Below are 26212 nucleotides of genomic sequence, written 5' to 3' on the forward strand. Positions count from 1 at the left end.
AGCAGGGCCCCCTGGAGCCTCATCTAACCCCCCCCCCCCCCCCCCCCAATGGAATATTTAGAAGTCCTATGAAAAGGATGCTGCAGAGTTACAGTATTGTTTATGACATGCGTACGCTTTTCTGTACTTGTTATGTTTCTTTCTGTTCTTTGTTTTCGCAAAACTGATGGAAATCGTTTTCTATGAAGGCCGTGCGATTGCCGCGAAGGTTGCAAATGGTCTTCCTTCTCTGACACGCTGTGACGAAATATAGGCTCTATTAAAGCTCCCACAGTATTGTCACAGGCAGTCCCGAATGGCAGATGGGGTAATGTATGGTGAAGGAAAAAAATATTTGACCCCCCTGCTGGTTTTGTACATTCGCCCACAGACAAAGAAATCATTTTAAAGGGGTACTCCGGTGAAAAACTATTTTTTTTAAATTAACTGGTGCCAGAAATGACTTCTATTTAAAAATCTTAATCCTTCCAGTACCTATCAGCTGCTGAAGTTGAGTTGTTCTTTTTCTGTCTGACCACAGTGCTCTCTGCTGACACCTCTGTCTGTCTCGGGAACTGCATAGAGTAGAAGAGGTTTGTATGCTGCACAGGAAGTTCTTTTCTTTTAAATTTTCTTTACTGCCTGACCACAGTGACTGCTGACACCTCTGTCCATCTCAGGAACTGTCCAGAGCAGGATGGGTTTGCTATGGGGATTTGCATTATTAATAACATTGTCTTTTTACGGACGAATACATATTAATTGGTTCTAGATTACATTCCAAATTCATTGTTGAAATGTCCTTTTTGTCTAATTCTTTGAAAAACCTAATAAAAAATCACGTTAAAGGGGTATTCCAGGCAAAAACTTTTTTTTATATATCAACTGGCTCCGGAAAGTTAAACAGATTTGTAAATTGCTTCTATTAAAAAATCTTAATCCTTCCAATAGTTATTAGCTTCTGAAGTTGAGTTGTTGTTTTCTGTCTATCTGCTCTCTGATGACTCACGTCCCGGGACGTGACATCATCATTGAGCAGTTAGACAGAAAACTTCAGAAGCTAATAACTATTGGAAGGATTAAGATTTTTTAATAGAAGTAATTTACAAATCTGTTTAACTTTCCGGAGCCAGTTGATATATATATATATATAAAAAAGGTTTTGCCTGGAATACCCCTTTAAACGGGATTTGCTCCTACTCTGGACAGTTCCTGACATGGAGAGATGTGTCAGCAGAGAGCACTGTGGTCAGACAGAAAAGAAATTCAAAAAGAAAATAACTTCCTGTGGAGCATACAGCAGCTGATAAGTACTGGAAGGGTTAAGATTTTTAAATAGAAGTCATTTACAAATCTGTTTACTGGCACCAGTTGATAAAAAATAAATAAAAAAAATGTTTTCCACCGGAGTACCCCTTTAATGGTCGGTTTATTTAAATGGTGAGAGACGGTATAACAACAAAAAATCCAGAAGAGCAAAAATAGGTTATGAATTTATTTACTTAGTCCCCTATTAATCAGCGGGATTTCTGGCTCCAAGGTGTCTTTTATACAGGTACCGAGTTGAGATTAGGAGCACTCTCTTAAAAGGAACACTCCTAATCTTAGCTTGTTACCTGGATTGCGTCTACTGCACGTGCTCCTCACTGTGAGCCGGGTCCCAGCAGTCGGACCCGACACGATCAGCTACTTGTCCCCTATCCTGTGAATAGAAGATAAGTTAATTTTGACTGGAGTTCGACTTCAAAGAGGTACTCCGCCCCTAGACATCTTATCCTCTATCCAAAGGATAGGGGATAAGATGTCTGATTGCGGGGGTCCCACTGCTGGAGACCCCCGCAATCTCGGCTGCGGCACCCCAGATATCCGGTTCATGGAGTGAACTTTGCTCCGTGCCGGATCACTGGTGATGCGGGTCGGAGGCTCGTAACTTCACGGTTACGCCCCGCTCGTGCAGTCACGGCCGTGCCCCCTCAATGCAAGTCTATGGGAGGGGGCGTGACGGCCGTCACGCCCCCTCCCATAGACTTTCATTGAGGGGGCAAGACCGTGACGTCACAAGCTGAAAACGAATGCTCTAACGAACGCCGGGTGCAGCACGGAGATCGCGGCGGTCTAAAAGGTAAGGGATAAAGGGATAAAATGTCTAGGGGCAGAGTACCCCTTTAAGTAAAAAAAAAAAGGACAGCCCAACTAATAAAGCTGCATGTCTCAACAGTCTGGCTTAGACCACTGAGGATTCCAATAAGGATCCTAGGAACCACCAGCACCAAACCAGGGGGTCTAGAACCTTTAACTCCGTTCCCCTTCCTCCACCAATTCCATTGTCTTTTCTATTACTGACCCCCCCTCCCCATGCCACCCCAAAAAGCTGCCGTGACGAGTTATACTACCACCTTTACACCATGAAAATAACAACCCACTGCAGGATAGAAAACCTTATTAGGAAATAATAGTCCAATGACACTCGGAACCAACTAGGGAAGGAGGATGGGAGGTTCTTAACACAGATGGAAAACCACAAAATGGTCTGAACTGCCGTTTCCTCACTTTATATATTCTCTACCTGTCCCTTCTTTTACCCTTTTCTTCCTTGCCAAACCCTAACCCCCCACTCTTTCCCTTTGACCAATGAATTGTCCTCCTAGTCCCTACTGCCCCCTTTCCCATATCACTATGGCCCCATCCACCACTACACCTAAACTGTCCTCTTTTCTACTTAAAGGGGTACTCCAAAGGATAGGAGATAAGATGTCTGATCGTGGGGGTTCCACCACTGGGGAGCTCCGCGATCTCCGGGCTGGCAGCGGCGGCGTCCGGAACACCGAAGCTTGGAGCTTTCACGTTCGTGACGCCATGCCCCCTCCCATAGACATGAATGGAGGGGGCGTGGTGGCTGTCATCCGGCACAGGGCGGAGTTTGCTCTGTTCACAGATGACTGGGGTGCCACAGATCGTGGGGGTCCCATCTTCGATCAGACATCCTTTGGATAGAGGATAAGATGTCTTTCGGCAGAGTACCCCTTTAACCTTTTTCTCCAAGTCCCTCCACACCCTAACGCCCTAGTCCGACCCAACTTTGTGAACCTGTATATATATTTTTTGTAACGCCCTGCACCTCATCTGAGTAGAGTGTTTCCGGGTTTGCCATCTGTCTGTCGAATATTGCCGTGCCATCTTGACAGCAGGACGGTCACCATGATCTCCCCAGCAACATTACCATTAGTCCACAAAGTCATCGTGCTGTCTGGGACAACGATAATACGGGCCGGTGCCAGCTTTCAGTCAAGATGTAGTTGTCTTAAGACGACCCCTATAATGCATTTTAGATGCAACAATAATGGTTATACGGAAAGGGGGACACTTTTTAACACAAAAATGATGGGGGGGGGGGCCCTGAAATCTTCTTTTAAAGGGGGGTTCGGACTTAAATTAACGTATCCTCTATCCACAATATAGGGGATAAGTGTGAGATCGTGGGGGACGCTGTTCTCCAAAATGGTGCTCAACTCCTTTGTTTAAAATGAAGCGGTGGGTCGGCACGCAGCAGCTCCATTCAGTGTCTATGGAGCAGCTGGAGATAGCCAAGAACTGTGCTTGGCCATCTCCAGCAGCTCCATAGACAATAAATAGGGTGACGTCGCACAAGCTGAACTGCCGCTCCATTCAACTTTCTGCCACCGTTTTCGGGATTATCATGGTAAAGGTAAAGAGTTAATCTGACTTAAAGGAATACTCACAATTTTTTCAAATCAACTTAAAGGGGTACTCCGGTGAAAAACTTTTTTTTTTTTTTTTAAATCAACTGGTGCCAGAAAGTGAAACATATTTGTAAATTACTTCTATTAAAAAAGCTTAATCCTTCCTGTACTTATTAGCTGCTGAATACTACAGCGGAAATTCTTTTCTTTTTGAAACACAGAGCTCTCTGCTGACATCACGAGCACAGTGCTCTCTGCTGACATCTCTGTCCATTTTAGGAACTGTCCAGAACAGCATATGTTTGCTATGGGGATTTCCTTTTACTCTGGACAGTTCCTAAAATGGACAGAGATGTCAGCAGAGAGCACTGTGCTCGTGATGTCAGCAGAGAGCTCTGTGTTTCAAAAAGAAAAGAATTTCCACTGTAGTATTCAGCAGCTAATAAGTACAGGAAGGATTAAGATTTTTTTTAATAGAAGTCATTTACAAATCTGTTTCACTTTCTGGCACCAGTTGATTTAAAAAGAAAAGTTTTTCAACGGAGTACCCCTTTAATCCTTCCAGTACTTATCAGCTGCTGTATGCATCACAGAAAGTTATATTTCACAGTGCTCTCTGCTGACACCTCTGTCCGTATCAGGAACTGTCCAGAGTAGGAGAGGTTTGCTATGGGGATTTGCTTTTACTCTGGCAGTTCCTGAGATGGACAGAGGTGTCAGCAGAGAGCACTGTGGTCAGATCAAAAGGACCCCCCAGAAAGAAATACAACTTCCTCTGTAGTATACAGAAGCTGATAACTACTGGAAGGATTAAGATTTTTAAATTAATGAAGTAATTTCAGTTTTTTTTTTTATATTCTGTGTGCTGGAGGATGACTGTTTGTGCCTTTGGCTGTCCGGGCATGCTGGGAGTTGTAGTTTTGCAACTGCTGGAGGCACACTGGTTGGGAAACACTGATCTAGAAATACAACTTTACAATAACCTATCCAGTTACTCAAAAAAAAAAAAAATCATCTTACATTCATTTGGTCAAATACACTGTAGTCTATGGGGCAGATTTTACTTTTAAAGGGGTATTCCAGGAAAAAAAAATTATATATCAACTGGCTCCAGAAAGTTAAACGGATTTGTAAATTATTTCTATTAAAAAATCTTAATCCTTTCATTACTTATGAGCTGCTGAAGTGGAGTTGTTCTTTTCTGTCTAAGTGCTCTCTGATGACACCTGTCTCGGGAACTGTCCAGAGTAGAAGCAAATCCCCATAGCAAACCTCTTCTACTCTGTGCAGTTCCCAAGACAAGCAGAGATGTCAGCAGAGAGCACTGTTGTCAGACAGAAAACAACAACTCAACTTCAGCAGCTGGTAATTATTGGAAGGATTAAGATTTTTTAATAGAAATAATGTACACATCTGTTCAATTTTCTGGAGCCAGTTGATATATAAAAGAAAGTTTTTTTCCCTGGAATACCCCTTTAAATATGCACCATAATGGCGCATGCAGTTTTTGCGTAAACGTCATAAAAATGCGCAAGCCCAAAAATGTCACCCCTTTTACCTCTGGGTAGAATGTGTAAAAACGAGACCAGGTCAGTCAATTTTCCAAAATTCCCATGTCAAAAATCCTAGGAAAACGTATGCAAAAATGTTTTTTGGGTGGGCCGCCCCAGCCTGACCTGCTGCCCCACCTGATCCCATTATTTACTCCTGCACTTGGTGCCCTTGTGATAATGGGCTGGGAGGGCTCGAGCTGGAAACTGGTGTTTGTAGAGTGGATGAAGCAGGGGGGTGACACATCAATGGCATCACAAAGACAAGACGTCTGTGTTTGGTGACAGCCGGGTGAGGAATTCTGCGACCGTCCATGACACATGAACATCCTCACATTCCGTGCATCCATCTTACACGCACCTCCTCTTCTACTGGGCTTCGAAACTGCATACTTTTGTATGGTCTATGATGCTAGATGTATATTAGTGTTTCCAGCTGTAGCAAAACTACAACTCTCAGCATGCCCGGACAGCCTTCGGCTGTCCGGGCATGCTGGGAGTTGTAGTTTTACAACAGCTGGAGGCACTCTGGTTGGATAACACTGCCCTAGAGGTTTCCCCCGCAGGGGTTTTTCTTCTTCTGTGTGCTGGAGGATGACTGCTTGTGCCGTTGGCTGTCCAGGCATGCTGGGAGTTGTAGATTTGCAACAGCTGGAGGCACACTGGTTGGGAAATACTGCATTAGACAGTCACGTTCAGACATCTTTTTCCTAATGTGCATGGGGACTGTAAGACATACATCTGTATTTTTATAGCTAGATAGATATGAGATAGATAGATAGATATGAGATAGATAGATAGATAGATATGAGATAGATATGAGATAGATATGAGATAGATAGATAGATATGAGATAGATAGATATGAGATAGATAGATAGATATGAGATAGATATGAGATAGATAGATATGAGATAGATAGATAGATATGAGATAGATAGATATGAGATAGATAGATATGAGATAGATAGATAGATAGATATGATATAGATATGAGATAGATAGATAGATAGATATGAGATAGATAGATGGATAGATATGAGATAGATAGATATGAGATAGATATGAGATAGATAGATAGATAGATATGAGATAGATAGATAGATAGATATGAGATAGATATGAGATAGATAGATATGAGATAGATAGATATGAGATAGATAGATATGAGATAGATAGATATGAGATAGATAGATATGAGATAGATAGATATGAGATAGATAGATATGAGATAGATAGATAGATATGAGTAGATAGATAGATAGATATGAGATAGATAGATAGATAGATAGATATGAGATAGATAGATATGAGATAGATAGATAGATAGTTAGATATGAGATAGATAGATATGAGATAGATATGAGATAGATAGATATATAGATATTTATGAGATAGATAGATAGATATGAGATAGATAGATATGAGATAGATAGATAGATATGAGATAGATATGAGATAGATAGATATGAGATAGATAGATAGAAAGATAGATATGAGATAGATAGATAGATATGAGATAGATAGATAGATAGATAGATATGAGATAGATAGATATGAGATAGATAGATATATAGATAGATATGAGATAGATAGATAGATATGAGATAGATAGATATGAGATAGATAGATAGATATGAGATAGATAGATAGGAGATAGATAGATAGATAGATATGAGATAGATAGATAGATATTAGATAGATAGATATAGATAGATAGATATGAGATATATAGATAGATATGAGATAGATAGATAGATATGAGATAGATAGATATGAGATAGATATGAGATAGATAGATATGAGATAGATAGATAGATAGATATGAGATAGATAGATAGATATGAGATAGATAGATAGATAGATAGATATGAGATAGATAGATAGATATGAGATAGATAGATAGATAGATATGAGATAGAAAGATATGAGATAGATAGATAGATAGATATGAGATAGATAGATAGATAGATATGAGATAGATAGATAGATAGATATGAGATAGATAGATAGATATGAGATAGATAGATAGATAGATAGATATGAGATAGATAGATATGAGATAGATAGATAGATAGATAGATAGATATGAGATAGATAGATAGATAGATATGAGATAGATAGATAGATATGAGATAGATAGATAGGTATGAGATGGATAGATAGATAGTGGAATGTAAACATTCTGTCAGACTAAATACAGTCTACTTGTCGGCCACCCCCAGGATGAAGGACATCCCGAAACGTGCGTTGGGGTGGTGTCACTCTGGCTGTGTACACCATTGTGGTTTTACTCTCTATGGGTTGTCTATGTTCTCTGTTGGTCGCACTGCACTTTGAGGGGTATGAGGGTCTTTTCATGCTATGAGAACATGTTACAATGTTTATGATGTTTACAGCCAGAGTGACGTTGTTTTTCTCATCCAGCGGAGTTTCTCCGTTTTTATATGCGTGTCATGCAATTTTAATGTATACCAATAAATATTAGTTTTATTTTGCAAAAAGTCACTCCGTTTCTTTGTGATCATTTGTTGGTCAGTGTATATAGTTGCTTTCTGATGTGCGCCGTCCTACATTCCGTCCATCATTACAAGGACAATTTGCGCCAAATTATGCTTTGTTCGAAAGCAAGGAAAACCTGCATGTTAAATCTGTTGGAAAAATTGAGGAAAAAAAAGAAACTGTTCTTTCCAGTCTGACCACAGTGCTCTCTGCTGACACCTCTGTCTGTATCAGGAACTGTCCAGAGAAGGAGCATATCCCCATAGAAAAACCTCTCCTGTTCTGGACAGTTCCTAACATGGACAGAGGTGTCAGCAGAGAGCACTGTGGTCAGACTGGAAAGAACAACTCAACTTCCTCTGTAGTATATACAGCAGCTGATAAGTACTGGAAGGATTAAGATTTTTTAATGAAAGTAAATTACAGGAGTACCCCTTTAACTATACTACGTAACTATGTAACAGCAGTTCTTATACCTTGGCTACGATACACAAATAGAAATATAAATGTCGGCTAATATATATCCTATCAATGAAGAATGTCTGCAGCCATATGTGAGTACGGACCATGGGCAGAGCTGTGGATGAGCAGGTTCCTGTGCACAATGTATCTGCCATCATTCTCATTTGTCTGCTTCTCCACAAGTTGCTGTGCATTCTGCCCCCCCCCCTCCATGTGTCGGGATGAGGTGGCAGGCAGAGGTGCCGGACGGGACTGCGTTGCATGTTGCATGGTACATGCTCTCCGCTGGATGTGACACACAGTGCCAGCCTTTAGTCTCATGTTGCTGCTGGCAGAGGTAACGCAGCTTCAGGAAAGGGCAGTGCAGGGGGGTATATTATTCTAATCCCACAAAACTCCTCCTCTCCCTCCACCCCGGTCACCCCCTCCCCTTTAACAGGTCTGGGGTATAGAGGGAGCTGTGAGGAGCTGACAGGGACAGGGGGAGAGAGGGAGACAGAGAGTTACAGTCAGACAGAACGACTCTCAAAGTCCTATCCGAAAATAAAGACAACAATCCATCTTTCAGAAGGTGCACTGTGAAGGTGCGAGACCATGCAAAATAAAGACTCTGAGGAGCACAAGTGAGGACAGCTAAAAAAAAAAGGATGGAAACTATGCTCCTCTGAGCCAGCAACCTTAGCCAAAGACTGTCACAACGAGTGGCACCGAAACCAACTCAAGTCTGATGATCAAGTGCCATCAGAGGACAAGCATCTCACATGTCCGGCTAATGACTTCCAAGGGATCTTTAGTTTTTTCATAGTCAAGGACAAGAACCCCGCATTTTGTTTTTTTTTGGAGCGAATCCTCCGACATAGTCCTTGAGGCTACTTGAAGAGCATCCGACAGACAAAAGTCCACTTGGACTGCGAAGAGTCATTGCTGAAGGGTTTGGAGTGTATATGTAAAAGTTCCGATCACTTTCAACAGACCCCCCCCCCCCCCTTTTTTTTTTTTTGGAAAGGATATAGAGATTTGAAGATCGCAACGTTGAGTCCCCGCCACATGTACCCTTCACCCATCAGAAGAATGGAAGACAGACCTCTCAGGATCTTGGTTCTAGTTGCTTTCTCTATTAGTGGTTTACTATCGTCAGTGGATGCCAAAGGGACGTATTACCCACCTCCGGCCAACGGAAGGTTCATCCACAGCTTGTATACCTCGGGTCCTCAACCTCAAACTTACGGCAAGCCCATCACCAAGCACAGGTAACGTCCCCGTAATGTCCTTATTTCTGTACAATATTATAATGTAAGTTTCTAGGTGTCCAAATTTGCTAAACTACAACTCCTAGCATGCCCGGACAGCCAACGGCTGTCCGGGCATGCTAGGGGTTGTAGTTTTGCTTCATCTGGAGGACCACAGAGCGTTGTCGTCGTAGAGGAAAAGTACTGGTGCACAACGCAACATTCTGATGTATATAAAAGTATCAACATTTCAAACAACAAATACAAACTAACTGTTTAGTCAACAAGTGATACATTGTATCCATTACAGTAGAACATACTTCTATCTTTCATCACTTACCTGTGAAGTAAGCATTGTAGCAGGTCTTGACGTCTCTTCTTGAAGGTCTCCGCACCTTCTCGGGGGTCTCCCTAGTGCCAAATATGCCATCTATTCATTTGGACTCCATCTCTCGAGAAGGCAGAAGGTCTCCTTGGTGCGAAAACATGCCATACATTTAACTTAACTCCATCTCAGGTAGATCAACCTGTAACAAAAGAACACGACCAGCATGCTAGTAGAGGTAGTTAGGCAACCGGCCAAGAATTACTTGGACTCTCGTTCCGTATTTGTTGTGGTTGCATGAAATTGAGAAAAAATATAATCGATAGAACAATATTCTACGGGCTCATATAACAGCTCTTTCACTGGGTTCCCTTGTTCTTTGCATGCTTCTGGCACCCTGCCCGGAATAACATGGGGGAAATTGTATCTTCTTCTATTGCCAGCGCCACTCTCACAGCATGGCATTCCCATTTATCAATATGCACGTACAGTTCTTGCATTTGTGGACTAGTAGGGTCTCTATTTCGATAGAAGTATACATACTTTTTTATACACTTTTATATGTTTTTTTTTGTTTCATTTTGGTTTTAACCTCTGTATCCTTTCTTCTTGTTGTTGTTTTTTTTAGGAATTATTGTGTGTATGTCGTGGAGAAGAATGTGACTTGCACTCTGCAGGATGGCACCGAACCCTACGTCAAAGCCGAGTACCTCAAGTGCAGTTGGGGACCCAAGTGCCCGGGGACCGTAGTGTAAGTTACCATGCTGGAAGCCAACATGGCCTAATATCACAATGAAGTGTTTCTTCAATTTTATACATATGCTCCCATTAGGGAAACATTTTTTTATAGGAAACCAACTAAATTGTATGTAAGCAAATTGCAATACCCGGAGGGGGGACACATGGAGAACTTACAAACTTCATGCAGATGTTGGCTGTGTTCAGATTTTTGGAACGCAATAGCAGGACCCATTAATCCACTGCGCTGCCCTGGATAATACATTATTCATCTCACTAACCACTGTGTAATCTAGGTCTGTGGGCTCCAGTGGGGTACCCACGGGGATGATGGGCTTGGTAGTGCAGAAAGCATATGGTAGAGTCTTGTGGTAGGGTGGTGTAGCCAGGGGCAGAGGTAGCAGTCGCACCAGGGCCCTGGTTTCTAAGGGGGTCCTAAAACACATCTGCCCCATATGAGACCAATATTATAATTGGCTCATGGGGCCCTGTTGCAGTTTTTGCATCGGGGTCCAGAAGCTACAAGTTACATCTCTGGGTGTAGCTAACCTAGTGGTCCCATGTGAGCCCAACAATTGCTTTGTCATATATGTTGTCCCCGTCGTGCAGTGCTCTCCAAAATGTGGACCTCTAGATCTTGCAAAACTTTAACTCCCTGTGTGCTGGGATTTGTAGTTTTGCATGATCTGGAAGTCCACAATTTAGACACCACTGCCATAGTGCACTAGGATTATGTGAAAACTATTTGATCACTGAATCTTCTGTGCAAATCATATAGGTTTTTTTTCAATACTGAAAGGAATGTTATTTTTTTACTTTGTTACTGTGGAATTTTATGTTTGGTCACTGTCCCTTGCTTTTCTTGCAGTAATACTGAATAGAAAGTAGCAAGAAATAGGAAGTATCTTGTGTGCTCTTTGCATGTGTACGTGAAGTTACTAATGTAGATGTGGTTGCAGACAGAATGCAGACCGGATGCAGTCCAGTTAGCTTGTATTCTACTGTAGAATTCCTATACAGGTTGGATTACTGTGGTGCAAATACTTTTTACAGATTTGAGCGACATTATATCCTTTTGTGTAGGGCATAAACAGGAAACTTCTGTGACGTTTTCAGCCACACAGCACTAACCTTGACAGCAGGTCACTGAAGAGTTTAGTGTATGCAGAGGGACCCTTGTTCAGCTTACTTCTCCTCTGGCTATGAGGATACTTCTTCATGGAGCTGGAACTTGAGCACTTTGCCTTCACAGTGTGGACTGGAGAAAACCTTTTTTGGGGAAATCCTCCAAACTTTGTACAATATCGTTATCCCTGCACCTAAGATTAACACTTTAGCCTTTGTTGTATGTAAGAGTAGCAGGAGTAGAGCTAGGAGGTCAAAAGCCAGACCTAGACTGGTTTGGACCCAACCCTCTGGGGAGAGGAGGTTGGACTAGGGACTCTTGCCACAGCCTTCAGCATATAAAGTAGCTGGGGAGTGTCATATGACCAATGCATCATATTTTTATCCCTTACACTTTTTTATACCTATTAATGTACAGTATCCCCACATACATATTTTTTCAGTTTAAAGGTTTTTACAGACACACAACTACTGATATATGGCAGCTGTAAGGCAAGTACAGGGATACTACAAACCCCCCCCCCCCCTTATGATAAGCTGTCCTCGGTGACGTTGCTGAAGGGTGGCACCTAGATCTAAAGACAAGCATACACAAGTGTATGTTCAGAAACAGGATTTTCCTTAGCAAGACACTATACCGGGGTCTCGTATATAATGATTAGTTACATGCCCCTTCCTTGGTATTGCTAAAGCTGCTAATAGAGATAAGGGTTATCAGATTCCACTATCCTTAATTTGCGCCTTTATACACAGGTATAGGACTCTGTTCAGACCCAAGTACAAGATTGGATACAAGGTAGTGACCGAACTACAGTGGCGCTGTTGTCCTGGACATTCAGGAGACTCATGCCAAGATGGACCTCCTGTCCATCAAGGATACCTTCCACCCTATATGGTACCCAAAGCTTCTCCAGGGCAGAAGATGTTCCCTCCACCCAAGACTCCACCTACCTATTCCAAGTTGCAGCCAGAAACTCTTCCTGAACCGCCAGCATCACCCAAGAAGACTGGCTATGGTAAGTAAAACCATTTGTATAAACTAACCAACACTTGACTTCAGTTGACTAACACACTCTTTGCTTTCCTTATGCTTCATCATCCATTTTATCTTATCCTGAGCTCCAGCCTGTATTATACTCGAGGAGCGTTCAAAATTCCACAGGCTTTAGAGCTAAATCTCCCAGAATTCCCTGCTCATTCAGTGTCTGTACAACACTCGCTGTACTGTTTTGCATTTTTAAATTGATATGTGTTGGAGTTAGATGCGCCAAATTAATTAAGAGGCACATCTTTGTCGTAAAGCCAGAAAATTAACTGTACACCGGCTATGAGTAGTGGCATAATATTTGTGGCTCTTTTTGCCATTTTCAGGCATACAATGTATAAACCCTATCCACTTACCAAGGCAATTTTCGAAAGGCAAGAAGAGTAAAAAGTTTCAATTATCATACAAAAATAGCATGAGCCATAATCTGCAGCTATTTCACACCAACAATGTGGTGCAAAAGGATTAATAGATTTCCCCCAACTGTAAAAAGGGAAAAGAAGTACTTCGCTACTTTAGAATTCATCCCCAATTTGCAGGATAGAGGCTAAGGGTTTGTTAATGCTGAGACCCCCCCCCCCCCCCCCCAAATCTCCTGCATCTGTGCATGGAGCGGTGGGTGGGCAAGTGCGCAATGCTTTGTATATCTCCATCACTCACATAGGTAGTGCATGGAACTCTCTACACAGTGAGACACGGGGCCCCATTTTGGAGATTGAGGAGGTTTTAGGAGGTCGGACCCCTTGTGATTTTTGACTTTGTTCCTTCGTTATCGAGTGATGGAGCGGAGTGTTAGTGTAGCATGTGGTACGGTGTATAGCTTAGGGAACCTGTGCTGTATATTGTACTGTCATGCTTTGTGTGATTGTAATTTATTGTATGACTTGTAATGACAACTGAATGATGAATAAAGCTCTTTCAATACCTTGCGATTAGACGTTTATCCTCTATCCTCCAGATAGCGGATAAGTTATACAGTACCAGAGAACCACCTAAAGGGGGTCCCGTTTCTAGGGCCCCCTGAGATCTCCCGCAGCACCCAGTGTTCTAAACAAATGCCGGGTTCCTGCGGCAGTGATTGTGATATCACAGCCACTTCCTTCGTGACATCACGCCACGCCCACTCCATTCATGTCTATGAGAGGGGGGATGTCGGCTGACACGCCCCCTCCCATGGACATGAATGGAGGGGGTGTGGTGTGACGTCACGAGGGGTGTGTCTGTGACATCACAATCATGGCCTCAGTCTCTGAGCGTTCTGAACAAAATGTTCATTACGCTGGAGCACTGGAATACCCCTTTAAAAAGATAGATATGCAAATATGCAACCTTAATAGTCACACAATATTTTTTTTATATCCTAAATCTGCTCAATGGCTGAATTTAAAGAGGCTATCCAGGATTCTAAAAACATAGCAGCTTTTATCCAAAAACAGTGCCACTCCAGTGCTCAGGTTGCATGTGGTATTACAACTTGGCTCCCTTTGCTTCCATGCAACTGAGCTGCAATACCACACACAGACTGAGGACAAAAGTGGCATTGTTTATGGAAGAAAGCAGCTGTGTTATTCTAATCCTGGATAACCCCTTTAATCCACTCTGGTAGTCTAGTATTAACATGGCACAAAGCTTCCAGACACAACATAGTACGGCAAAAGCTTGGTTATTTCTTAGGTCCCATTCACACCATATTTTCTGCACACATCCCCAGTATACATTGGCAACCTGTCGTATAGGTTTTATGCTGTATACCACAATGTATTCCCATGCTTAAAAGATATTCTCTTTCCATCGGATAGGGCAATGTTTCCCAACCATTGTGCCTCCAGCTGTTTCATAACTACAACTCCCGCCTTTGCCTGTCCGGGCATGCTGGGAGTTGTAGTTTTGCAACAGCTGGAGGCACCCCAGGTTGCACAAAACTAAAATAGGGCATAACTACCTGATTAGTGTGGATCTGACCGCTGGTACTCCCACTGATCACTATAACCAACGTGAATTGTGCCTGGAATGAATGGAGCGACTGCTCCCCATCGATTCGCTATGTGGCTTCCATACATTGCCAAGTGTAGACCAATGGAGCTAGGCAATGATTGGAGCCCTGGCCGCACATGCCTAGTGCACTCTGCTTATTCCAAGGTACATTTCACTTCATTTGGATTTTGGGATTGGTAGGGGTCACAGTGGTTGGATTCCCTATTATATGGATAGGGGATAACTTTATATGGCTGTGAAGGAGAGCCGGGGCTCCAAACAGGAGACCGTGGGGGCCCCAGTGCTCGGACCCCCGGCAATCTAAAACTTTTCTTCCATGATACTTCTCCTTTAATGCTATACAGAGCCTATGCCCACATAAGAATGCCAGCCATAGAGTTGTCAGCTGCAATAAACCATCCACAGTTCAATAAAAACAGCACCACCCCTGCTCTCAGGTTATGTATGGTATTGCAACTTGGCTCCCAGGGCCGCCATCAGAAATTTCAGGGCCTCTTACACAGCTCAAACCCTGGACATCATGAAGACTTCTCCTTGCCAAGACTTGTGTCCACAGACCCCCTCTGTGCCCCCATATATAGTTGTAAAACCCCCTCTTTGCCCTCATAGACACCTATGTGTCCCAAAATATAGTTGTAGGCCCCCTGCACCCCCATATATTGTTGTAGGGCCCCTGTGCCCCCATATATACTTCTAGACCCCCTGTGCCCCCATATATTCTTGTAGGCTTCCCTGGACCCCCACAGACATACTGCCTCCAGCCATATACAGTATATGGCTGGAGGCAGTATGTCTGTGTACTGAAGAGCTTCGGTGCTCTGACCACAGCTCTTCAGGTCTGAGGCCTATGGACCAGAGCAGTAGGTCCCCAGGCTGGAGAACCAGTGATCGGAGCACCAAATGCGGTTTGACATGCCTGGATCTTTCAGGACACAGGGACGTCCCTTTCGAGCAGCAAGCAACCTTTGCCCCAGTACCCCCCTGACGGTGTCCCTGTTGTCTCCATTTACTTCAAGTGAACTTATCTGCAATACCACACACAAACTGAGGACAAGAGTGGCGCTGGTCCTGGAAGAAAGCAGCTATACTTATCTAATCCTATCTAGACAAAGCCTTTATTTTATAAACCTAGAGCAGTGTTTCCCAACCAAAGTACCTCCAGCCATTGCAAAACTACTAAACTTGTAGTTTTACAACAGCTGGAGGGACTCACGTTGGGAAACACCATCATGAAGCATTCAACTATAAAGAAGCCAAGCTGCCTTCAAAATGAATTCCATCATCAGATAATAGTTGGCAAATTTATTGTCGTACCCAACGCCTGGCAGATCTATGCTTATCGCTTTTTTTCCTACTTAATAAACAATAGTCATCTACCTCTTGCAGGAAGAAAATTGGCCCCCGTATTTGGAGAACGTCTGGATCGAGTGGAAGAAGAGGTCAGACGGCTGTCTCAGGCTTATGACACCCTCCAGGGGGTGGTGAGCGGTCTGGGAGACTCTTTACGCCTTGCCATCCAGGAAGACACCAACAAGATGATTGGCTCACTAGTGAGTGGGCCCAGTTCTTCCTCACAGGCCTCCATTGGCTTTGGGATGATTCCTGATGCTTTGGCTGAGGCCCCACATGTCCCTGGGGACATATCTGGGAAAGTAGCTGAGGTGAGTGAGATGCTCCGATCAAAGTCAGAGCTTCTGGAAGAGGTGAATGGGATGGTCATGGGCCACGAAGCACAACTCCAGCATCTACTAGAAGCTGCAAGGCCATCTCCACTTACATCCAATGAAATGTTAGAGCAATATTTGGAGGAAAAGTTGGCCGAGGCTCAGGCAAAGCTAATGGATGGAATAGAGGCTCGGCTGCAGAAGATCCAAGGTAGCTGTGATGTTAAAGTGCAGGCCGTGCAAAAACAATGCCAAGATGCTGAGCAGGCAGCAGGTCATAGAATGCAACAGGAAATGGATGGGCGAGAAGTAGCGATGAGGAGTGAGATATTAGGACTGACTGCCAAAGTACAGGGAATGAGTGCGCCTGAAGGCTGCTGCGGGCGCCTGGAGGAACTTAGCAGACGTGTAGAGGAACTGGAACGTAGCATGCGCCAGTTTACTGAAGACCACCATGCCCTGAGCCAGAAAGTGGATGTAGAGTTCACAAGGCTTATGCTGGAACCACACATTGGAGCGAGACTGGATGAAGTGGAGAGCAGAATCAACTATACAGAAGAAGGCGTTAGAAGATGTTGTCAAGAAGGAGAAGAAAGAGGCCATATATTAGCCGAGCTTGATGGGGTGAGGGCCTCTGTGGATGACAAAGTTAGAGTCTTGGAAGAGAGGCTGCTGACAGCTGTTGGAGAGCTCACCAATGTCTCTACTCCACTAGCACTGGATGGAGCAGTGATGCCACTGTTGGACGCCCATTTATCAGGCTTGAGGAAAGAGGGTCTTGAAAACTTGGAAGGAGTCCAGAGTCGACTGGCAGCTGTGGAAGAATTGTGTGCTGCTGGATGCTCCACCTCGGAAGGAGAATCTCTCATTGAGGTCCACACTGAGCTTTCGAAATACCAAAAGCAGAACGAGGATGTCCAAAAACAGCTTGGCTACCTCAACAACACCATTCTGGGCATCAAGAGGCAATTTGAAAGACAAAAGGAAGAGGCGTTACAAGGAGAGATCACTCTACTGCAAGTTAACTTAAGGAGTGTTGGACGCTCTGTGCATGGTCTGGAAGAGACTGTAAGTAGATATGCAGACACTGTAGCCCAAGTCAACTCTACTGCAGAGGAACGTGGAACCCGACTAACCGAGGAGCTGCTGACCGTTCAAGGCCAAATAGACGGACAAGGCTCTGAAATCCGCACCAGCCGATCACAGCTTTTAGGCTTGCGAGGGGACATGGAGAGATTGAAAGCACGGCTGGCGGGACAGATGGGTACTTGTCAGTCCTTGGCTCGTGAACTTCAAGGGGAGATGTCCAAGGTGGAACATAGGATGGCCCAGGTGGAAGGGTCTTGTGGGACTCAAGAAACAAGTTTGCTTGGCTACCTGGACCAGTTTAACAGCACGCTAGTGTCCCATGAGCAGGGTCTGGAAATCCTCAGACACGAGCTAACTAAAATAAACCATCAGGTACCAAGACTGGACCTACCGCCCATCACAGAAGAAACTCCAGGAAGGAAATAACAGTGTGGGAAAACTTCTTCAAACACAGTGACAAACCATTGCTATAAACTGGAAATCAAAGTGCCCAAGTGGCAGAACAGGAGGGGACCTTTAAAAAAAAAAAAAAAAAAAAATCAAACAAACTTATGTTCCTGATTTTGGGGCAGCTAAGCCACTTTGGGAGGGTAAATTCACATTGCCGGTTGGTTGTATAAGATTACGTATATGGCAATGCAGGGATATGTATGGTGCTAGGGCATTATTAATATACCATGGACTAGATTTTAATAATTTATATATTTCATTCTCTTCCTATCTGTTACCTATTATGCACTGCAAGGGTATGGAAGACCTTATTAGATAACTCTTCTGCGAGAAGCAACCCTGTCTCTGCAAAAAACAACAACAAAAAAGTCCCTTCAAATGTGCAAGAAGAACCAAATTCTATTACTGACTGTAAAAAGCAGAAAACAAGAGGTATTAAAAGGTAAAAAAAATATCGACAACCATCAGTCTCAAATACTTGGGTACCAGTAGACCAGCCTCCTGAAACGAGGCACAATGCAGTCACTGATTCATCTCCTTTTGCTTTGTTAGTGTTGCACGTACGCCTCCTACTGGATATTTTCATGAATTACATTGCAGCAAACTAATTCTGTTTGTCATGGGTTAAAAGAGGATGATCCATGAGTGAAAAGATGTAGCAAATGTCCTAATATATATATATATATATATATATATATATATATACACACATTTTTTTTTAAAAAGGACTTGGACCAGCAGCGTTAGTCCAGTGATCACCCGCCAACCTTTGGGCTACCAGCAGTGATGCGCCATTCAGATATGTGACCACTTATGTGCTATACTTAGTGGCATCACTGTTGACAGCTGTCAGGTGATGTCTGATTGCATATTATAACTGGCAGCCTCAAAACCAGTGTTTCTTAACCAGTGTGCCTTCAACTGTTGCAAAACTACAATTACCAGCATATCTGGACAGCCAAAGACGGTAGTTGTAGTTTTGCAACAGCTGGAGGCACATTAGTTGGGAAACACTTCTCTGGATCAGCGGGGGGACTGAAGAGGTGTGTACTGTTTTTTCGGAAGGGTTTACGTCTTTTTGTGACTGCTAGATCGCTCTTAAGCACATAAAACATCAATTAAAGTTGAAAAAGTTTGCAATATATTTTCGGTAATAATTTCTTGAAATTTTCAAAATTCCTGCTCGCAGGGATTACATTTTTTTTTTTCCAGTGGATTAAAACCACTTCTAGTCCTGGAAGTACACAGTAAACATTTTCATTCAATGACTGTAAGCAGAGGTCTTGATAAGGAGAGTATATTGGAAAACTGAAATGTTTAAATTCTTTTTTTTTTTGCTTACATTGTAAAGCAGGGTGTTCTGAATTCTGCACCCCATTATGTACACAGGAGTTAACAAGGCCTGTAGGTCCTGGGGGCTGAACATAGTGACATTAGGTGCACATAGCCATTCTGTGCGTACAAGAAGCCCTACCGGCCATAGGGTGCAGACAAGAAGCCCAAACAGCCATAAGCTGCGTACAGAAAGCCATACCAGCCATAGGGTGCGGACAGGAAGCCCTACCAGCCATAGAGTGCATACTAGAAGCCCTACCAGCCATAGAGTACGTACAAGAAGCTGTACCAGCCATAGAGTGCATACAAGAAGCTGTACCAGCCATAGAGTACGTACAAGAAGCTGTACCAGCCATAGAGTGCATACAAGAAACTGTACTAGCCATAGAGTGCATACAAGAAGCTGTACCAGCCAAAAGGGCATACAAGAAGCTGTACCAGCCATAGAGTGCATACGAGAAGCTGTACCAGCCATAGAGTACGTACAAGAAGCTGTACCAGCCATAGAGTGCATACAAGAAGCTGTACCAGACATAGAGTGCATACAAGAAGCTGTACCAGCCATAGAGTGCATACAAGAAGCTGTACCAGCCATAGAGTGCATACAGGAAGCTGTACCAGCCACGGGGAGGCAATCTATTGACAGTTCCACTTGCTGCTTTGTAAAATGGGCTTATCCCACCTTTCCAGCCCGGTGTTACAGGTGTTATCTCAAGATCAAAAGTTATTCCATGTCCACAGGATAGGAAATGATTTGCTAAATGGTGGGCGTGCGATCCGGTAAATGGAACAGCAACAAAGCACTGAGCTCAGCAATGGATTCTCTTGAGTGCTACCGATCCATTTATTTAGGAGACAGTTGACCTTCATTCTCGAAACTGCTGGGGGTCCCAGAGGTCAGACTCCCACCAATCAGCTAGTTATCCATATCATGGATAGAGGATAACCCTTTTAAGTCACCAGTGTGGTTACAAAAGCTTTTACCCCATGTTTGCCTCTCCAGTTCTGTTTCGCTTCTTTTTCTACATACTACTTTTGTACTGTTTTGTGTGGTTCCCCCATTCTATTGAAAATTGTCATTCAGGTCAATGGAATAACTGGTAAGAACACCCTAAGAAAATATAAAGGACTGGGACTAGATGTGCTAAATCTCTTGCACTTGTGACTTTTCCTTCAAGTAGAATATTGAAATGGAGTAACTGGAATATTGTTTTTCACATACTTTTAGGATAATTGGGTTTCACATACTTTTAGGATAATTGGGTTTCACATGCTTTTATTGTCAGAAAAGATCTTATTAGTAATGCAGACTGAGATTAAGACAGTGACTGCTACAAATCTGTGAATGACACTATCTTCTATCGATCATTTAACCATCTTTCCCAACCCAACTAACCCATTTAGATACATATTAAGACTGGTTTAAGACTGGAATGACAAGCCTGTTTTTTGCCAAGGAGAAAAGTGATAGGTTACTGTCAGAAACTTGAGACAGAGGTAAGGTATGTTGGAATCCAACATGCCCGATCCATTTTATTTCCTCAACAACAAGCAACGTCAATGGAGACAGCATACCAGTCTGTGTTAGACCACAATAACCTACGCCTAAAAGGTACATTTGACACTAAATTGGGGGAAAATGGGGGTGAAATTTTTTTTTATTTTAAATCAACTGGTGCCAGAAAGTTACAGATTTGTAAATTACTTCTATTTGAAAATCTTAACCCTTCCAGTACTTATCAGCTGCTGTATAGTGTAGAGGAAGTTCTTTCCTTTTTGAATTTCTTTTCTGTCTGACCACAGTGCTCTCTGCTGACACCTCTGTCCATTTTAGGAACTGTCCAGAGTAGGAGCAAATCCCTATAGGGTTAAGATTTTTACATAGAAGTAATTTACAAATCTGTTTAACTTTCTGGCACCAGTTGATTTAAAAAAATAAAATAAAATAATTTCACCAGAGTACCCCTTTAAAGGGGTACTCCGCTGCTCAGCATTTGGAACCAACTGTTCCGAACGCTGGAGCCGGGAACTCGTGACGTCATAGCCCCGTCCCCTCAATGCAAGTCTATGGGAGGGGGCATTCCCCCTCCCATAGACTTGCATTGAGGGGGCGGGGCATGATGTCATGAGGGGGCGGATCTATGACGTCACAAGCTCCCTGCTCCAGCGTTCAGAACAGTTTGTTCCAAACTCTGAGCAGCGTAGTACCCCTTAAAGAGGCTTTGCTGTACTCAATAGCATGTATTCATTTCTCTCTTCTGCAACGTGAATCAGATTTTTGTAATAATAAATTGATTTGAAGAACTTTGGTTTAGTATTGAAAGGGGTTGTCTATGACTACATTGGCTTATTCCAAAATACTTAAAATTCCATGGGGATGAGCTGCAACATCAGGTGTTGCCTATATATAGCAGTGGCGGACAGACACATACAGAGTGATTAAAAAAGGATAAGGATAGGAGAACATAGCACAAATTTATTTACATAAAAAGACGAATCTATTCAAGTGTCATCTATACACTACAAATGTTCAAAGTGATTTCATTCAGTGACATGGAAGAAGTCTAGGCAGTGGTCCAGTTCAGTCCAGACACGTCCCAATGTCTATTTCAATAAGGACTCCACTGTTTCAGCAATGCGTTGTCTTAGTTCGTTCAGATCCCGTGGTTAGGGTGGGCAGATATAGGTTAGATCTGGCAACTGTGAAGGCCAACGTAACAATGGTCAATCATTGGTTCTAAATGGATGTTTGCCGATACCTGCATGAAACGGAACGTTGGATCAGCTTTGTGACTGAAACAATGATACACGGTTGCACGATCTAACAATCTACCACTTTCTGTGGGGGCCACATGCCCCCCAGCCATAGGATGTGAACAACCTCAGACAACGCATCACCGTAACAGTGGAGTCCATATCTGAGGATGTGTTGGAGGCGTCTGGACAGAACCGGACCACAGCCTAGACTTCTGCTGTGTCACCAATGGGAACCACTGTGAACATTTGTAGTCTTTTCATGTTGTAATATTTGTCTTTTCATGTGAATACATTTGTGTTATATTTCTCTTTAGTTTCGCACCATCCTTTTTGAACCCCCCTGTATTTCTAATCTCAGACAACCCCTTGTAAATGTTATCACTACCAGACATTTTGAGGGACTCTTCTCACTGCACCCAAGGCTTTATAGATGCTGTATCCTGGACCTAACGCTGGTTTTCATGGCACTAGAAAAGTTTTGCTCAGAGCTGCATTACCGGGAATTTGGGGACTATCCCCTTCTGGATCTATCAGGTCTATATAAGAAATGTGGGGGTACTCTGCTGGAAAACATTTTTTTTTTTAAACCAACTGATGCCAGAAAGTTAAACAGATTTGTAAATTGCTTCTATTTAAAAATCTTAATTATTCCACTATGTATGCTCCACAGGAAGTTCTTTTTTAATTTCCTTTCTGTCTGACCACAGTGCTCTCTGCTGACACCTCTGTCCATTTTAGGAACTGTCCAGAGCAGGATAGGTTTGCTATGGGGATTTGCTCCTACTCTGGACAGTTCCTAAAATGGACAGAGGTGTCAGCAGAGAGCACTGTGTTCAGACAGAAAGGAAATTCAAAAAGAAAAGAACTTCCTGTGGAGCATACAGCAGCTCATAAGTACTGGAAGGATTAAGATTTTTAAATAGAAGTAATTTACAAATCTGTTTCACTTTCTGGCATCAGTTGATTAAAAAAAAAACGTTTTCCAGCGGAGTACCCATTTAATGTCTGCTAATTATATCTAAAGTGGAAGAATATCTGGCTTTCCGGTTGACATTCATAGGGTTTGTTTTTTGTTGTTGACCCCCGTGGTCTGGTGTTTTGTGATTGATTGACCCCTAACCTACACTGGGGGTATTTGGTGTAGGTTTGGCTCTCCAGCTGGTATTTAACCACAATAGCCAGTTCTATAATATAGAGCATTATTGGCAAGTATATATGCGCCATCCCTCTATGGTCCATATAGTCAATATGTCAAATTGACTATATATTACAACAGTTTGGAGACCACTGCTTTAGATTGTCCTGTTTCAATGTTATCACAAATATCATGTCAAGTTTCCATAAGCAACATTTACAATTTAATCTGATCTTCATAAATGTCTATAATTATTAGTTTATTTTTATACTTCAGATGCGCTAAACACAAGTAAAGAACATTCAAAAATAAAATCTATTGGATCATGTATATGACAACTGGGTGCACTTTATGAATGTAACAATAGAAAGTTGTGCCGGGCCAGGTTGGGTTGACTCTACCATTGTTCTGCTCCATTATTGGGGCACGAGCAAATCCAATGCACACCAGACCCCAACAGCCCCCATTGACTTTAAAGGGTACAGTCGGGTTTCCAGCATTTCACCAGACAAAATAGCACAGCATTTTGGATGGATCTGTAATGGAGGCACCGGACTGTAGTGTGAACCCATCTTTACTCTTGTACAACATGGACCATGACGCAACTGTTCTGGAATGACCCGGCTACCACTTTTCTTGTATTTAAAGTGTGCCTGTCACTTGAAAAACTCATGACACGTGGTAGAGACATTTTGATCAGTATGGGTTCCAACGATCGCTAAAACGGGGAAGGGTGGGGAGGAGAAGTGTGACTGGCAAAGAGATGGTACCAAAGAAGACAGAGTTGGGAGAGAACATGCTTAGCATGCACTTACCGATCAGTGAGGGTCTGAACACCATGACCCAACCAATCAATCTCTTTTGACATATCTTTACAGCATGTTGAATTTTTTTTCAAGTGGCAGTGCCCAATTGAGTCACATTGGGCCATACACTTAACACAACTCTGGGTGTTCAGATTCCAAACGATCATTTAATGGGGAAGAGGTTGTAGCTGACAGAAAGAGATGGTACTATGGAAGAATGGGCTTGGAGAGAACTTGCTTAGTGATCAACGGGGGTCTGAACACCCGGACCCAACCAATCAAACCCTTTGACGTATCTCTACGATGTATTGAAAAGTTTTTTCAAGTGACAGTGCCCAGTTGAGCCACATTGGCCCATGAATATAAAACAACTCTTGTAGACACTAGTGCAATTCAAAGTTTAAAACGTAATGGGTTCTTGTCATTTAAATAAATGTTTCACATGTTACATAAGTGTTCAGACCCCCACTAGAACAAGCTGGGAGAAGCGCACAGCTAATCGCTTCTCTCTCTTTCTCACTGCAGAAGATGGGTGCCATAGATTTACCCTAAAAACGCATCTCGAGAGGAGCAGTAAGCTGCAGGCTTTTCATGGCTCGTTCTAGCAATTGGTGGGAGTCCGAACACCCAGACCCCGACAGGTCAATTGTTTTTTTCTTTTGTTTTTTAAAATGACAAGGACAACTTATTAATGGGCATCATTTAGCAGGAATGTCAAAAAAAACTGGCCTTATCTCCATGCTATGATCCAGAAGGTCCATTCGGTGGCAGAGAAAATGCCCAATGCCAATATACCCGCTCGTGCTGGTTATTGTCTCTCTCCACTTTTTGCCACGAAATAAAAAACATTCCACGTGTGTAACTATATTATACACAGCCATGGTGCCCATTCCTCCTTGGCACTGTGGGTTGTAAGACACTAACCCAGTGTTTCCCAACCAGGGTGCCCCCAGCTGTTGGGAAACTACAACTCCCAGCATGCCCGGACAGCCGTTGGCACCCTGGTTGGGAAACACTGCACTAACCGGTTACCTCTACTATGTATACATGGCGGGAAGACTTTACAGCTTTCAGATTTCTCATGCTGAAGAATGTGGATTTATGTCAGCGATGATGTTTTTGCAGGAGGGCAGGGGTTCGTGTGCTCCGGCAGTAGGTTCTCTTACCCCATAGACCTGTAAATCAGGGCCGCTCAGGCTAGCTTCCTCAAGGGTCGCTGACAGGATAAATAGAGCAGACATTCCCTGGTTGTCAGCAGCCCATGACACCCCCAATTTAAACACTTCCTTCAAGTCACATTCCAAGTAGCTCTTAACCTCATGGAAGGGAGAAGGAGCTTCCCGTCTGCGTCTGACAGCATTAATCCTGTATCTGAGGGCTCGTAAGATGTAGTATATCATTTTTCCATGCAATTTACAATGAGAGAACATTCAGGCTGTATTGTACTTATTTTGTTTTGTACTTTGGTTGATACTGATTGTTAATATTATGGTGCGTACGGTTGTTTCTTATGGATTCCGACCCAAGTTCGTTGTCAGACTCCGGCAAGGAGAAAAGCTGTTTGTGAAGTAATAAAAGCCTTTGAATCCATATATTGTACAAGTCCGTGTCCGTGTGTTATAGGAAACGTCAGATGAGATACAACGTGAGGATAAAAGATGGACAAAAGGGGTAATTTTTCTCCTTGAGGAGAATGTCACAGAGTGTGGAGTGTGGAGACTTATAGGCCATTTGTGCGCCACTGGGAATTCTGGGAAGAAGGGATAGGAGTCTACAGGTGCTGTAGTGTAGATAATGTATTGCACGTATAAATGGAAAAGGTGTTTTAGGGAGTCTTTTTATTTGACGTCAGGTGAATGCTCCTTGTTAGGATACGTGCTCAATGTCTTCCTTGCTAAGACTTGTCAGCGGGTCCCTCCAAAAGGAGAAGTCACTAAACTCCTGAGAGACTAAAGCTGAGACCGACTGGGATGATGGAGGGGGGAACATGACATTCACCAAGTCTCTGAGGGCCGCATACCTGGAATGAAAGGAAATCATGACAAGTGAAGCAGGGAAGGAATGAAAACAAAGACCTCTTGTTTATGGGATTGACATATCCAGGTGCGGTGTACTGGCACTATAGGAAAAAATCCAATGGGCCCGGGATTTGTTAACTCATTCCTACCAAACATTTGTAGTAGAGAAGCCCGACATGAACCTTGTTAAAGTGTACCTGTCATCAACAAAAACTTTCTATATAGTCCAAATACAGGAAGTGAGGGTGGACAAGCAGGGCTCTGTACACTGAGGACAAGCAGGGCTCTGTGCACTGAGGACAAGCAGG

General features: G+C 43.0%; 2 protein-coding genes across 10 annotated transcripts in view; one reads left to right on the forward strand and one right to left on the reverse strand.

Annotated features, from left to right (window-relative positions):
• EMILIN3 (elastin microfibril interfacer 3) overlaps positions 1-21189 on the forward strand; it is a 144328-nt gene extending 123139 nt beyond the window's left edge. For 2 of the 3 annotated variants that reach the window (XR_008849689.1, XR_008849688.1), the window contains 2 exons: positions 10376-10498; positions 12364-12377. Coding sequence is in view for 1 of the 3 variants with exons in the window: in XM_056550718.1 (XP_056406693.1) it covers positions 9241-9443; positions 10376-10498; positions 12364-12626; positions 16037-17829 (2382 nt within the window). In the remaining 2 variants the exon portion in view is untranslated. Of the gene's footprint in view, positions 1-8425; positions 9444-10375; positions 10499-12363; positions 12627-16036 lie in introns of those variants that run through there. The other variant, XM_056550718.1, reaches the window with a different exon arrangement.
• A 1701-nt stretch (positions 21190-22890) lies between these two features.
• The window catches only part of LPIN3 (lipin 3), an 81138-nt gene continuing 77816 nt past the window's right edge, over positions 22891-26212 (reverse strand). For all 7 annotated transcript variants that reach the window (XM_056549934.1, XM_056549937.1, XM_056549936.1 and 4 more), the window contains exon 20: positions 22891-25906. In XM_056549934.1, the coding sequence (XP_056405909.1) occupies positions 25753-25906 (154 nt within the window). In that variant the 3' untranslated portion in view covers positions 22891-25752. The remainder of the gene's footprint in view (positions 25907-26212) is intronic.

The sequence above is a fragment of the Hyla sarda genome, chromosome 13 (genome assembly GCF_029499605.1).
Source record: "Hyla sarda isolate aHylSar1 chromosome 13, aHylSar1.hap1, whole genome shotgun sequence".
Classification (NCBI taxonomy): Eukaryota; Metazoa; Chordata; class Amphibia; order Anura; family Hylidae; genus Hyla; species Hyla sarda.